General features: G+C 49.4%; 1 protein-coding gene across 1 annotated transcript in view; it reads left to right on the forward strand.

Moving 5' to 3' along the window:
- Positions 1–14,326, forward strand: part of IGF2R (insulin like growth factor 2 receptor) — a 490,127-nt gene that overhangs the window by 105,932 nt on the left and 369,869 nt on the right. The window contains exon 4 of the mRNA XM_063917832.1: positions 3,068–3,166. Within this exon, the coding sequence (XP_063773902.1) occupies positions 3,068–3,166 (99 nt within the window). The remainder of the gene's footprint in view (positions 1–3,067; positions 3,167–14,326) is intronic.

Consider the following 14,326-nt stretch of genomic DNA (forward strand, 5'->3'; position numbering starts at 1 on the left):
TGTTGGACAAATGGTCAGGGTCGCATCTTCAGATGCACCTGCGGATAACCCTGTCGCCGAGGACAAGGGTATCCCTTCTGTGGTGGTTGCAGGAGGCTCATCTATTGGAGGGCCGCAGATTCGGCATACAGGATTGGATCCTGGTGACCACGGATGCCAGCCTGAGAGGCTGGGGAGCAGTCACACAGGGAAGAAATTTCCAGGGAGTGTGGTCGAGCCTGTAAAAGTCTCTTCACATAAGCATTCTGGAACTAAGAGCAATCTACAATGCTCTAAGCCAGGCGGAACCTCTGCTTCAAGGAAGACCGGTGTTGATCCAGTCGGACAACATCACGGCAGTCGCCCATGTAAACAGACAGGGCGGCACAAGAAGCAGGAGGGCAATGGCAGAAGCTGCCAGGATCCTTCGCTGGGCGGAGAATCACGTGATAGCACTGTCAGCAGTATTCATCCCGGGCGTGGACAACTGGGAAGCAGACTTCCTCAGCAGACACGACCTTCACCCGGGAGAGTGGGGACTTCATCCAGAAGTTTTCCACATGCTATTAAACCGTTGGGTAAAACCAATGGTGGACATGATGGCGTCTCGCCTCAACAAAACACTGGACAGGTATTGCGCCAGGTCAAGAGATCCGCAGGCAATAGCTGTGGACGCGCTGGTAACACCTTGGGTGTACCAGTCGGTATATGTGTTTCCTCCTCTGCCTCTCATACCAAAGGTATTGAGGATTATACGGCAAAGAGGAGTAAGACTAGTGGCTCCGGATTGGCCAAGAAGGACTTGGTACCCGGAACTTCAAGAGATGGTCACGGACGATCCGTGGCCTCTACTTCTGAGAAGGGACCTGCTTCAGCAGGGTCCTTGTCTTTTTCAAGACTTACCGCGGCTGCGTTTGACGGCATGGCGTTGAATGCCAGATCCTAAAAGGAAAAGGCATTCCAGAAGAAGTCATTCCTACCTTGATAAAGGCAAGGAAGGAAGTCACCGCGAAGCATTATCGCCGTATTTGGCGAAAATATGTTGCGTGGTGCGAGCAGCGGAGTGCTCCGATGGAGGAATTTCAACTGGGTCGTTTTCCTACATTTCCTGCAATCAGGATTGTCTATGGGTCTCAAATTGGGATCTATTAAGGTTCAAATTTCGGCCCTATCAATATTCTTCCACAAAGAATTGGCCTCAGTCCCTGAGGTCCAGATTTTTATCAAAGGAGTACTGCATATACAGCCTCCTGTGGTGCCTAAGGTGGCACCGTGGGATCTAAATGTAGTTTTAGATTTCCTCAAATCCAATTGGTTTGAACCACTAAAGAATGTGGATTTGAAATATCTCACATGGAAAGTGACTATGTTACTGGCCCTGGCTTCGGCCGGGAGAGTATCTGAACTGGCGGCTTTGTTTTATAAAAGCCCTTATTTAATTTTCCATTCGACATAGGGCAGAGCTGCGGACGCGTCCGCATTTTCTCCCTAAGGTGGTATCAGCGTTTCACCTGAACCAGCCTATTGTAGTGCCTGCGGCTACAGACGACTTGAAGGACTCCAAGTTGTTGGACGTTGTCAGAGCCTTAAAAATATACATTTAAAGGACGGCTGGAGTCAGAAAATCTGACTCGCTGTTTATACTGTATGCACCCAACAAGTTGGGTGCACCTGCTTCTAAGCAGTCGATTGCTCGTTGGATTTGTAACAAAATTCAACTTGCACATTCTGTGGCAGGCCTGCCACAGCCTAAATCTGTTAAGGCCCATTCCGCAAAGAAGGTGGGCATTACAACTCTGCCGAGCAGCTACGTGGTCAGGGGAGAACACGTTTGTAAATTTTTACAAATTTGATACCCTGGCAAAGGAGGACCTGGAGTTCTCTCATTCGGTGCTGCAGAGTCATCCGCACTCTCCCGCCCGTTTGGGAGCTTTGGTATAATCCCCATGGTCCTTTCAGGAACCCCAGCATCCACTTAGGACGATAGAGAAAATAAGAATTTACTTACCGATAATTCTATTTCTCGGAGTCCGTAGTGGATGCTGGGCGCCCATCCCAAGTGCGGATTATCTGCAATACTTGTACATAGTTATTGTTAACTAATTCGGGTTATTGTTTAGGAAGCCATCTTTCAGAGGCTCCTCTGTTATCATACTGTTAACTGGGTTTAGATCACAAGTTGTACGGTGTGATTGGTGTGGCTGGTATGAGTCTTACCCGGGATTCAAAATCCTCCCTTATTGTGTACGCTCGTCCGGGCACAGTACCTAACTGGAGTCTGGAGGAGGGTCATAGGGGGAGGAGCCAGTACACACCACCTGACCTGTAAAAGCTTTACTTTTGTGCCCTGTCCTGCGGAGCCGCTATTCCCCATGGTCCTTTCAGGAACCCCAGCATCCACTACGGACTCCGAGAAATAGAATTATCGGTAAGTAAATTCTTATTTTTTTTTTAGTATTCTAAAACATGATACATATCTCTGCTGAAATTGAGGCATTTTACTAATGCTAAATCCACATCTATTCTGTGGGAGATCTTTAATGCTTCCAAATGCTCATTTAGTGCTATATATAAATTAAAAATTTTCCACAAAATGTTTAAATATTTGTGTGATCAGCTGCAGATTGTGTAGTGGACATCTGTAATATTTATAAAGAGGAACTTGGTTCAAAAACGCTAATTCATCTCATATATGTGAAGGTGATAAGTTGCTGTGACTGGCTAGAGAAAATGTTGAAATGAGAAAATTCATGTTACATGAAATAGGACATATATTTAGTATACTTTAGTAAAGTCTTTTATATGCAATTACTATTTGAAATACAGATGTTGATATTGCATATTTGTATTACATTGCAAATGCCTTTTTAGTGGTAGAAAACAATCCCCTTTAGTGTAGGTACCTATCCAACTATCCATTTCTGGAATAGGGGACCTACCTCTCCATGTTATTTACCAACAGATTATGGAACTTGAGGTGCATGCTTGTTTACTGCACAAATACCATTGGGCAGATATATGGTGTGTTAAATCTTGGCGTATACATTTTTTTTGTATTCTAATAATGTTATATTTGCTGACACCACAGGGAACGCCTGAATTTATTAAATTTGATGAATGCGTGCATTACTTTGAATGGAGTACATTCGCTGCTTGCAAGAAGAACACATTTAAACCTATTAAAGAGGTAAGTTGTTTTATTTATGTGTTTCGTCATTTTCTTATTTCTGTGCCTTGAACTGCACAGCCACCTTGCTCTCTATTTGAATAGGTTTATATTTATTATAATTGTTTAAAAAAACTATAATAATGATGGGATCATGATGGAAATGACACTTCCTGATGATGTAAAGGAGCATGCTGTGGCAGATTCTAATAAGGGCGGTAAAAATCTGTTTATCCATTCATATTGGTGCAGGAATATAGTTGCTAGGACCTTGCCTTTTCCATAGCATAATACTGCGAGTGCTACCGCCATAGAACTATTCCTATTTTAGCGGGACTGTCCCATCTGCGGGTCAGTGTTCCATGGTGGAGGGGGGTGGGGTGCAGTTGGGAGGATCCCTGTCACTCATTAAGTAACTGCTGCAACGGTGATTAGATGCGCACAGCATCTATTCACAGGAGCCAGAGACTGTGGGCATGGCCAGCAGCTTACAGAGCGCTGGGCATGCCCCTTAGTGCCAAAAACTGAGGCGTGGCTCCTGATAGTGACATTCCCGCAAAGACATGCCCCCTTTATCCAAGACCGCACCCCTTTTGTGGATTCCCAAAAAGGGTGCGCAGAAAAGAAACAGGGTCCCGACTTGGACCTTGAGAATGTTGGGAGCTATGATAGAATGGTATCCGGTCTCTAGGTCGACCACACTTAGGTCGACAATGTCTAGGTCGACCACTATTGGTCGACAGGGTCTCTAGGTCGACATGTTCTAGGTCGACACGTCAAAAGGTTGACATGAGTTCATCACAATTTTTCTCTGACGTCCTAGTGGATGCTGGGAACTCCGTAAGGACCATGGGGAATAGCGGCTCCGCAGGAGTCTGGGCACAACTAAAAGAAAGCTTTTAGACAACCTGGTGTGCACTGGCTCCTCCCACTATGACCCTCCTCCAAGCCTCAGTTAGATTTTTGTGCCCGGCCGAGCTGGATGCACACTAGGGGCTCTCCTGAGCTCTTAGAAAGAAAGTTTATTTTAGGTTTTTTATTTTACAGTGAGACCTGCTGGCAACAGGCTCACTGCAACGAGGGACTAAGGGGAGAAGAAGCGAACCTACCTGCTTGCAGCTAGCTTGGGCTTCTTAGGCTACTGGACACCATTAGCTCCAGAGGGATCGACCGCATGGAACTGGCCTTGGTGTTCGGTCCCGGAGCCGCGCCGCCGTCCCCCTTACAGAGCCAGAAGCAAGAAGAAGTCCGGAAAATCGGCGGCATGAAGACTTCTATCTTCACCAAGGTAGCGCACAGCACTGCAGCTGTGCGCCATTGCTCCTCATACACACTTCACACTCCGGTCACTGAGGGTGCAGGGCGCTGGGGGGGGGCGCCCTGAGCAGCAATAAAAACACCTTGGCTGGCAAAAAAAATCACAATATATAGCCCCAGAGGCTATATATGTGATAATTACCCCTGCCAGAATCCTTAAAAAAGCGGGAGAAAAGTCTGCGAAAAAGGGGCGGAGCTATCTCTCTCAGCACACTGGCGCCATTTCTCCCTTACAGTTCCGCTGGAAGGAAGCTCCCTGACTCTCCCCTGCAGTCTACACTACAGAAAAGGGTAAAAAAGAGAGAGGGGGGCACTAAATTTAGGCGCAGTAAATATTATAGCAGCTATAGGGGACATAATTCAGTTAGTCCCTGCATTATATAGCGCTCTGGTGTGTGCTGGCATACTCTCTCTCTGTCTCCCCAAAGGGCTTTGTGGGGTCCTGTCCTCTATTAGAGCATTCCCGGTGTGTGTGCGGTGTGTCGGTACGGCTGTCGACATGTTTGATGAGGAAAATTATGTGGAGGCGGAGCAGATGCCCATAGAAGTGATGTCACCCCCTGCGGGGCAGACACCTGAGTGGATGGTTTTATGGAAGGAATTACGTGCAAGTGTCGACTCCTTACACAAAAAATTTGACGACATGCCAAATGCGGGACAGCCGGCTTCTCAGCTCGTGCCTGCCCAGGTGTCTCAAAGGCCATCAGGGGCTCTAAAACGCCCGCTACCTCAGATGGCAGACGCAGATGTCGACACGGATACTGATACCAGTGTCGACGACGATGAGTCAAATCTAATGTCCACTAGGGCCATTCGTTGCATGATTGAGGCAATGAAGGAGGTATTACACATTTCAGATATAAACCCAGGTACCACTAAAAAGGGTATTATGTTTGGGGAGAAAAAACTACCCGTAGTTTTTCCCCCATCTGAAGAATTAAATGAAGTGTGTGAAGAAGCGTGGGCTTTCCACGATAAAAGATTGGTAATCCCTAAAAAATTACTAATGGCGTTCCCTTTCCCGCCAGAGGATAGGGCACGTTGGGAAACACCTCCTAGGGTGGATAAAGCGCTCACACGTTTGTCTAAAAAGGTGGCACTTCCGTCTCCGGATACGGCCGCCCTAAAGGAGCCTGCGGATAGAAAGCAGGAGGCGATCCTGAAGTCTGTATATACACACTCAGGCATTATACTTAGACCAGCTATTGCGTCAGCATGGATGTGCAGTGCTGCCGCTGCATGGTCAGATTCCCTGTCAGAAAATATTGACACCCTAGACAGGGACACTATTCTCCTAACCATAGAGCATATAAAAGACTCCGTCTTATACATGAGAGATGCACAGAGGGAGATCTGCCGGCTGGCATCTAAAATAAGTGCATTGTCCATTTCTGCTAGGAGAGGCTTATGGACTCGGCAGTGGACAGGGGATGCAGATTCCAAAAGGCACATGGAAGTTTTGCCTTATAAGGGTGAGGAGTTATTCGGGGATGGTCTCTCAGACCTAGTTTCCACAGCGACAGCTTGGAAATCAGCATTTTTACCCCAGGTTCCCTCACAGCCTAAAAAAGAGCCGTTTTATCAAGTACAGTCCTTTCGGACCCAGAGAAACAGGCGAGGAAAAGGCGGGTCCTTTCTGTCCAGAGGCAGAGGTAGGGGAAAAAGGCTGCAACAAACAGTAGGTTCCCAGGAGCAAAAGTCCTCCCCCGCTTCTTCCAAGTCCGCCGCATGATGGTGGGGCTCCACAGGCGGAGCCAGGTACGATGGGGGGCCGCCTCAAAAATTTCAGCGATCAGTGGGCTCGCTCACAGGTGGATCCCTGGATCTTGCAAGTAGTATCTCAGGGGTACAAACTGGAATTCGAGGCGTCTCCCCCCCCGCCGTTTCCTCAAATCTGCCTTGCCAACGACTCCCTCAGGCAGGGAGGCTGTGCTAGAGGCAATTCACAAGCTGTATTCCCAGCAGGTGATAGTCAAGGTGCCCCTACTTCAACAAGGACGGGGTTACTATTCCACACTGTTTGTGGTACCGAAACCGGACGGTTCGGTGAGACCAATTTGAAATCCTTGAACACATACATAAAAAAGTTCAAGTTCAAGATGGAATCGCTCAGGGCGGTTATTGCAAGCCTGGACGAGGGGGATTACATGGTATCCCTGGACATCAAGGATGCTTACGTGCATGTCCCCATTTATCATCCTCACCAGGAGTACCTCAGATTTGCGGTACAAAATTGCCATTACCAATTCCAGACGCTGCCGTTTGGACTGTCCACGGCACCGAGGGTGTTTACCAAGGTAATGGCGGAAATGATGATACTCCTTCGAAAAAAGGGAGTTTTAATTATCCCGTACTTGGACGATCTCCTAATAAAGGCGAGATCCAGGGAGCAGTTGTTGGTAGGAGTAGCACTATCTCAGGAGGTGCTACACCAGCACGGTTGGATTCTGAATATTCCAAAGTCACATCTGGTTCCGACGACACGTCTACTGTTCCTGGGAATGATTTTGGACACAGTCCAGAAAAAAGTGTTACTCCCGGAGGAGAAAGCCAAGGAGCTGTCATCTCTGGTCAGAGACCTCCTGAAACCAAAAGAGGTGTCGGTGCATCACTGCACGCGAGTCCTGGGAAAGATGGTGGCTTCTTACGAAGCAATTCCTTTCGGCAGGTTACATGCCAGAATCTTTCAGTGGGACCTGTTGGACCAATGGTCCGGATCGCATCTTCAGATGCATCGGCTAATAACCCTGTCTCCAAGAACCAGGGTGTCTCTGCTGTGGTGGCTGCAGAGTGCTCATCTACTAGAGGGCCGCAGATTCGGCATACAGGACTGGGTCCTGGTGACCACGGATGCCAGCCTTCGAGGCTGGGGGGCAGTCACACAGGGAAGAAACTTCCAAGGACTATGGTCGAGTCAGGAGACTTCCTTGCACATAAATATTCTAGAACTAAGGGCCATTTACAATGCCCTAAGTCAGGCAAAACCCCTGCTTCAAAACCAGCCGGTACTGATCCAGTCAGACAACATCACGGCGGTCGCCCATGTAAACCGACAGGGCGGCACAAGAAGCAGGACGGCAATGGCAGAAGCCACAAGGATTCTCCGATGGGCGGAAAATCACGTGCTAGCACTGTCAGCAGTGTTCATTCCGGGAGTGGACAACTGGGAAGCAGACTTCCTCAGCAGGCACGACCTCCACCCGGGAGAGTGGGGACTTCATCCAGAAGTCTTCACACTGATTGTAAATCGTTGGGAACGGCCACAGGTGGACATGATGGCGTCCCGCCTAAACAAAAAACTGGAGAGATATTGCGCCAGGTCAAGGTACCCTCAGGCGATAGCGGTGGACGCTCTAGTGACACCGTGGGTGTACCAGTCAGTTTATGTGTTCCCTCCTCTGCCTCTCATACCAAAGGTACTGAGAATAATAAGAAAACGGGGAGTAAGGACAATACTCGTGGTTCCGGATTGGCCAAGAAGAGCTTGGTACCCGGAACTTCAAGAGATGATCTCAGAGGACCCATGGCCTCTGCCGCTCAGACAGGACCTGCTGCAGCAGGGGCCCTGTCTGTTCCAAGACTTACCGCGGCTGCGTTTGACGGCATGGCGGTTGAACGCCGGATCCTGAAGGAAAAGGGCATTCCGGAGGATGTCATTCCTACGCTGATTAAAGCCAGGAAAGATGTAACGGTAAAACATTATCACCGCATATGGCGGAAATATGTTGCTTGGTGTGAGGCCAATAAGGCCCCAACGGAGGAATTTCAGCTGGGTCGATTTCTGCACTTCCTACAGGCAGGAGTGACTATGGGCCTAAAATTAGGCTCCATTAAGGTACAGATATCGGCTCTGTCGATTTTTTTCCAAAAAGAACTAGCTTCACTACCCGAAGTTCAGACATTTGTAAAAGGAGTGCTGCATATTCAGCCCCCCTTTGTGCCTCCAGTGGCACCCTGGGATCTCAACGTGGTGTTGAATTTCCTAAAATCACATTGGTTTGAGCCACTAAAGACCGTGGATCTAAAATATCTCACGTGGAAAGTGGTCATGTTATTGGCCTTGGCTTCGGCCAGGCGTGTATCAGAATTGGCGGCTTTGTCATTTAAAAGTCCTTATCTGATTTTCCATATGGATAGGGCAGAATTGAGGACTCGTCCCCAGTTTCTCCCTAAGGTGGTATCTGCTTTTCACTTGAACCATCCTATTGTAGTGCCTGCGGCTACTAGCGACTTGGAGGATTCCAAGTTACTGGACGTAGTCAGGGCCTTGAAAATTTATGTTTCCAGGACGGCTGGAGTCAGGAAAACTGACTCTCTATTTATCCTGTATGCACCCAACAAACTGGGTGCTCCTGCTTCTAAGCAGACTATTGATCGCTGGATTTGTAGCACAATTCAGCTGGCGCATTCTGCGGCTGGACTGCCGCATCCTAAATCAGTAAAAGCCCATTCTACAAGGAAGGTGGGCTCATCTTGGGCGGCTGCCCGAGGGGTCTCGGCTTTACAACTTTGCCGAGCTGCTACTTGGTCAGGGGCAAACACGTTTGCAAAATTCTACAAATTTGATACCCTGGCTGAGGAGGACCTTGAGTTCTCTCATTCGGTGCTGCAGAGTCATCCGCACTCTCCCGCCCGTTTTGGAGCTTTGGTATAATCCCCATGGTCCTTACGGAGTTCCCAGCATCCACTAGGACGTCAGAGAAAATAAGAATTTACTCACCGGTAATTCTATTTCTCGTAGTCCGTAGTGGATGCTGGGCGCCCGTCCCAAGTGCGGATTGTCTGCAATACTTGTACATAGTTGTTGTTCACAAAAGGGTTATTGTTATGAGCCATCTGTTGAGAGGCTCAGTTAAATTTCATACTGTTAACTGGTTATAGTATCACGAGTTATACGGTGTGATTGGTGTGGCTGGTATGAGTCTTACCCGGGATTCAAAATCCTTCCTTATTGTGTCAGCTCTTCCGGGCACAGTATCCTAACTGAGGCTTGGAGGAGGGTCATAGTGGGAGGAGCCAGTGCACAACAGGTAGTCTAAAAGCTTTCTTTTAGTTGTGCCCAGACTCCTGCGGAGCCGCTATTCCCCATGGTCCTTACGGAGTTCCCAGCATCCACTACGGACTACGAGAAATAGAATTACCGGTGAGTAAATTCTTATTTTTTCTTTTACGACATAGAGGATGCTGGGGTCCATATTAGTACCATGGGGTTTAGACGGGTCCACCCGGAGCTATGGGTACTTTAAGACTTTGATCGTGTGTGCTGGCTTTTCCCTCTATTCCCGTTCCTACCAGACTCAATTTAGAAAATGTGGCCGGAGAAGCCGGTCACAGCTAGGGGAGCTTTTAGAGCTTTTCTGGTTTTATTGTTTTTTTTTTTTTTTTAAAGATGTTAGGCACAGGGAGGCTGCTGGCAATTGCCTCCCTGCTTCGTGGGACTTAGGTAGTGTCCAACCCTCAGAGGTAAATGGCCACTATCTTCGCTGACATGACATTAATCTCCTGAGGGTGATGATCGTTAGCCCCCGAGGCGACCACTCACTCCCGCAGCTTGCCGCCAACCCCTAACGGAGCCAGAAGATTGTGGTGGTGAGTGTGTCTCCAGTGACCCGACAAGCGGGGAGCCGGGGTGAATGGCGGCATGCGGGTGGGAGCGCAGTACTGACACTGTGCTCCGGAGGCTCAGCGGTACATATGGTGCGGCGCTGTGAGGGGCACCCCGGGCCAGCGCATATACCCTAAAAAACTGGTCACTAAACCTATCAGGGACGTTGTTCTGCTGCTAGTATAAATTACCTCAGGCCAGTATAATCCTGTAAGTGCAGGAAGCCGCGCCATGTTTTGGGGCGGAGCTTCTCCTCAGAGCGGACCCAGCACTCACCAGCGCCATTTTCTTCTTGCAGTTCATCACTGAGAGATGCTGACCGGGAGCGCTGACCCTCCACGCGACCAGCTATCCTGTGCGGTACCAGGGGGTTGTAGAAAGGGGGGGAGGCTGTAATTTCACTGTGTAATCTATTAAGGTACACAGTCAGCGCCAGGCAGTTACTCTGTCACTGCTTACTGGGGCGCTGTGTGTGCTGGCTCCAATCTCTGTGTTTCTCTGAAGGTACTTAAGGAAAACTGTGTCTGACCTTTTCCTGTGTATGTATGCTGATTATCACATAGCCATGTCCAGGGACTCTGTGTCTTGTGCGGCAGAATATGTATCTTCTCCAGAGGAATCCATTCCTTGTACCCAGGAATGTAATATTTTGTCTCAGCCTTCCGAATCCGAGCCCCAGTGGGTGGCTTCTATTAAGGGAATGATATCCCAGATTTCTACTAGGAGTGCACATTATGAGACTGAATCACAGATTTTAAAACAATCTGTGGAAGTTTTGTCTGGTTCTGTCCCCACTACCTCAAAATCACCTGCTGTGTCCCACGTGCGCTTGCTCAGATTATGCAGGTCGACACGGACACCGAATCTGACACGGCAGAAGGTGATGCGAATTTGTGGGGGGATGATGCTTCCCTGGCAAGAGGGGTGCAACTCATGATTGAGGCTATTAGGGGTGTGTTACACATTACTGACAAACCACCTAAACAGGTAGAGGAGGCTTACTTCACAGACACTAAGAAAGCCTCCCTGACCTTCCCTGCGTCTAAGGAATTAAACGCATTATTTGAAAAATCCTGGGAAAATCCAGAGAAAAATTCCAGATCCCAAAGATGGTTCTTGTGGCTTTCTCTTACATCCTAGAGGATACTGGGGTCCATATTAGTACCATGGAGTATAGACGGGTCCACCAGGAGCCATTGGCACTTTAAAAGTTTAATAGTGTGGGCTGGCTCCTCCCTCTATGCCCCTCCAACCAGACTCAGTCTAGAAACTGTGCCCGAGGAGACGACATACTTCGAGAGAAGGAATTAGTGCCGAGATTGATACCAGCTCACACAACAGGCCGGAGAACTCAGCAACAGCTGAAACAGGAACGAACACAGAACTTACCTAGGAACTGATAGATCGCTCCCCGCTGCAGGGGAATGCTCACCCCGGCAGCATGTCGCCACCCCCTTGCAGAGCTGAAGTGTGGCGAGTGAGTCATCGGCTCCCAGGCAAGCGGGGAGACGATGTGAAGATGGCTGCAACAGGGTATGGAGCGCAGTACTGACTGCGCTCCGGGGGCTCAGCTGTACATGGTGCGGCGCTGTGAGGGGTGCCCTGAGCCGGCACCTTAACCCTACACTGACCAAAAAGCCTGTCTGGGTCGTCGTATCTCAGCCAGCACAAAATCCTCAGGCCAGTATAATCTTGTAAGAGCTGGAAGACAGCGCCATTAAGGGGGCGGAGCTTCTCAGAGCGGACCCAGCAGCGTTCAGCGCCATTTTCCTGCCAGCAGACATGCTGCCTGTGAAGAGCAGTCCATCCAGAGCAACTCCAGCTGTCTGTACGGCATCAGGGGGGTTGTAGAAGGGAGGCTGTGTATAGACTGTGTCACCTATTAAGGGACACAGTCAGCGCTGGTTAAGGGTCTCCCTATACCTGTATAGCGCTGTGTGTGGGTTGGCTCCAATCTCTGTGTCTCTCTGCCTTTCTTTGGGGGAATCTCTGCCCTGTGGGGTGTGCAAGCAACCATGTCTAGAGACTCTGTCTCATATGCTGCAGAGGATATAGCTTCTCAGGAAGATCCCATTCCATGTAATCAGGATTGCACTGTTGTAGCACAGATCCCGGCTAGGGACCCGGAGTGGTTAGCCCCTCTCAGGGTGGCTATTTCTCAGATTTCTGAAAGGGTTGCAAGGACTGAGCAGTCCTCTGTGGCAGTATGGTCCGATACTGCTCCCCCGGGACCCCCTGCGGTACATTCTCACAAATGTGCTCTTGCCCAAATTACGCAGGATGACACGGATACAGATTCTGACACAGCAGACGGTGATAAGGATGTGTTAAGGGGGGACGGCATCACTTGCTAAGGGGGTGCAGTTGATTATTGAGGCCATGAGGGATGTGTTAAATATTTCTGACACACCTCCTGAGCAGGTTGAGGAGGCTTTTTTCACAGACAGTAAGAAAGCCCCTCTCACCTTCCCTGCTTCTAAGGAATTAAATGCCATTTTTGAAAAGGCCTGGGAAAACCCGGAGAAAAGATTCCAGATCCCTAAAAGGGTTCTGGTTGCTTTTCCCTTCCCTGAGGACGCTAGCAAAAAAAATGGGAGTCCCCGCCTATAGTTGACGCCTCTGTTTCCAGGCTGTCAAAACAAGTGGTTTTGCCTGTCCCGGGATCTACCGCGTTGAAAGACCTGGCAGATCGCAAGGTGGATGCTACGCTCAAATCCATATACACGGCTTCAGGGGCGATACTGCGGCCTACTATTGCCTATGCATGGATTTCAAAAGCAATAGCAAAGTGGTCAATCACTCTGCAGGAGGACTTGACTACGATGGATAAAGGTGACATTGATTTGTTATTACGTAACATACAGGATTCTGCATGGTTTGTGGTGGAATCCATGAAGGATCTGGGTTCCATGGCTGCGGGGATCTTCTCCATGTCTGTCTCAGCTCGCAGGGGTCTCTGGCTGCGCCAATGGTCTGCGGACGCAGAATCCAGGAAGAGTGTGGAGAGCCTACCCTATACAGGTCAGGCTCTGTTTGGGGAGGTGCTGGATGTGTGGATTGCCACAGCTACAGCGGGTAAGACTCCTTTTCTCCCCTCAGCTGCACCGGCTACGAAGAAGCCTTTTTCTCCCAGCTCGTCACAGTACTTTCCGCCCACTAGGACTAGAAAGAACAAGCCCTCTCACACCTTCTTTAGAGGTGGTCGTTCCAAATCCAAAAAGCCTGCTCCCGCAGGTTCCCAGGACCAAAAGCCTGCTTCTGGTGCCTCAAAGTCCTCAGCATGAATGTGGACCGCACAGCCTGGAAGTAGGTCAGGTGGGAGAGAGACCCCGGCATTTCAGCCACGTCTGGGTGTCGTCCGGCCTGGATACAGGATATCGTGTCCCGGGGGTACAGGCTGGAGTTTCAAACTCTCCCGCCTCACCGCTTCTTCAAATCAGGCTTGCTGGCAGACAGAGCTATTTTACTGGACGCTATCCGAAAATTGGTATTGTCGGAGGTCATTGTTCCAGTTCCACCTCATCAGTTGAACAAAGGTTACTATTCAAACCTTTTTGTGGTACCGAAGCCGGATGGTTCGGTCAGGCCAATTCTGAACTTGAAATCATTGAACCCTTATCTCAGGGACTTCAAGTTCAAAATGGAGTCTCTGCGAGAGGTTATGTCTGGACTGACGGAGGGGGAGTTCCTGGTGTCCCTGGACATCAAGGATGCGTACCTCCACATTCCCATTTGGTCGCCGCATCAGGCTTACCTCAGGTTTGCACTGTTAGACAATCACTTTCAGTTTCAGGCACTGCCATTCGGTCTCTCCACAGCACCGAGGATTTTCACCAAGGTGATGGCAGAGATGATGGTTCTCCGCAAGCAGGGGGTGAACATAGTTCCGTATCTGGACGACCTGCTGATCAAGGCATCGTCCAGGGAGAAGTTAAGATCCGTTGCTCTTACGACGCATCTGCACAAGGAGCACGTTTGGATCCTGAACCTTCCAAAGTCTCATCTGGAGCCAACAAGGAGTCTGTCTTTCCTGGGGATGATCCTCGACACGGAGGTGCAGAGGGTGTTTCTACCGGTGGAGAAAGCGTTGTTGATTCAAACAGTGATCCAGGATGTCTTGAAGCCGGCTCGGGTATCTGTTCATCAGCGCATCTGCCTGCTGGGTAAGATGGTTGCCTCCTATGAGGCTCTGCAGTACGGAAGGTTTCATGCTCGGTCCTTTCAACTGGATCTCTTGGACCAGTGGTCGGGATCTCACC

Source organism: Pseudophryne corroboree, chromosome 4 (genome assembly GCF_028390025.1).
Source record: "Pseudophryne corroboree isolate aPseCor3 chromosome 4, aPseCor3.hap2, whole genome shotgun sequence".
NCBI lineage: Eukaryota > Metazoa > Chordata > Amphibia > Anura > Myobatrachidae > Pseudophryne > Pseudophryne corroboree.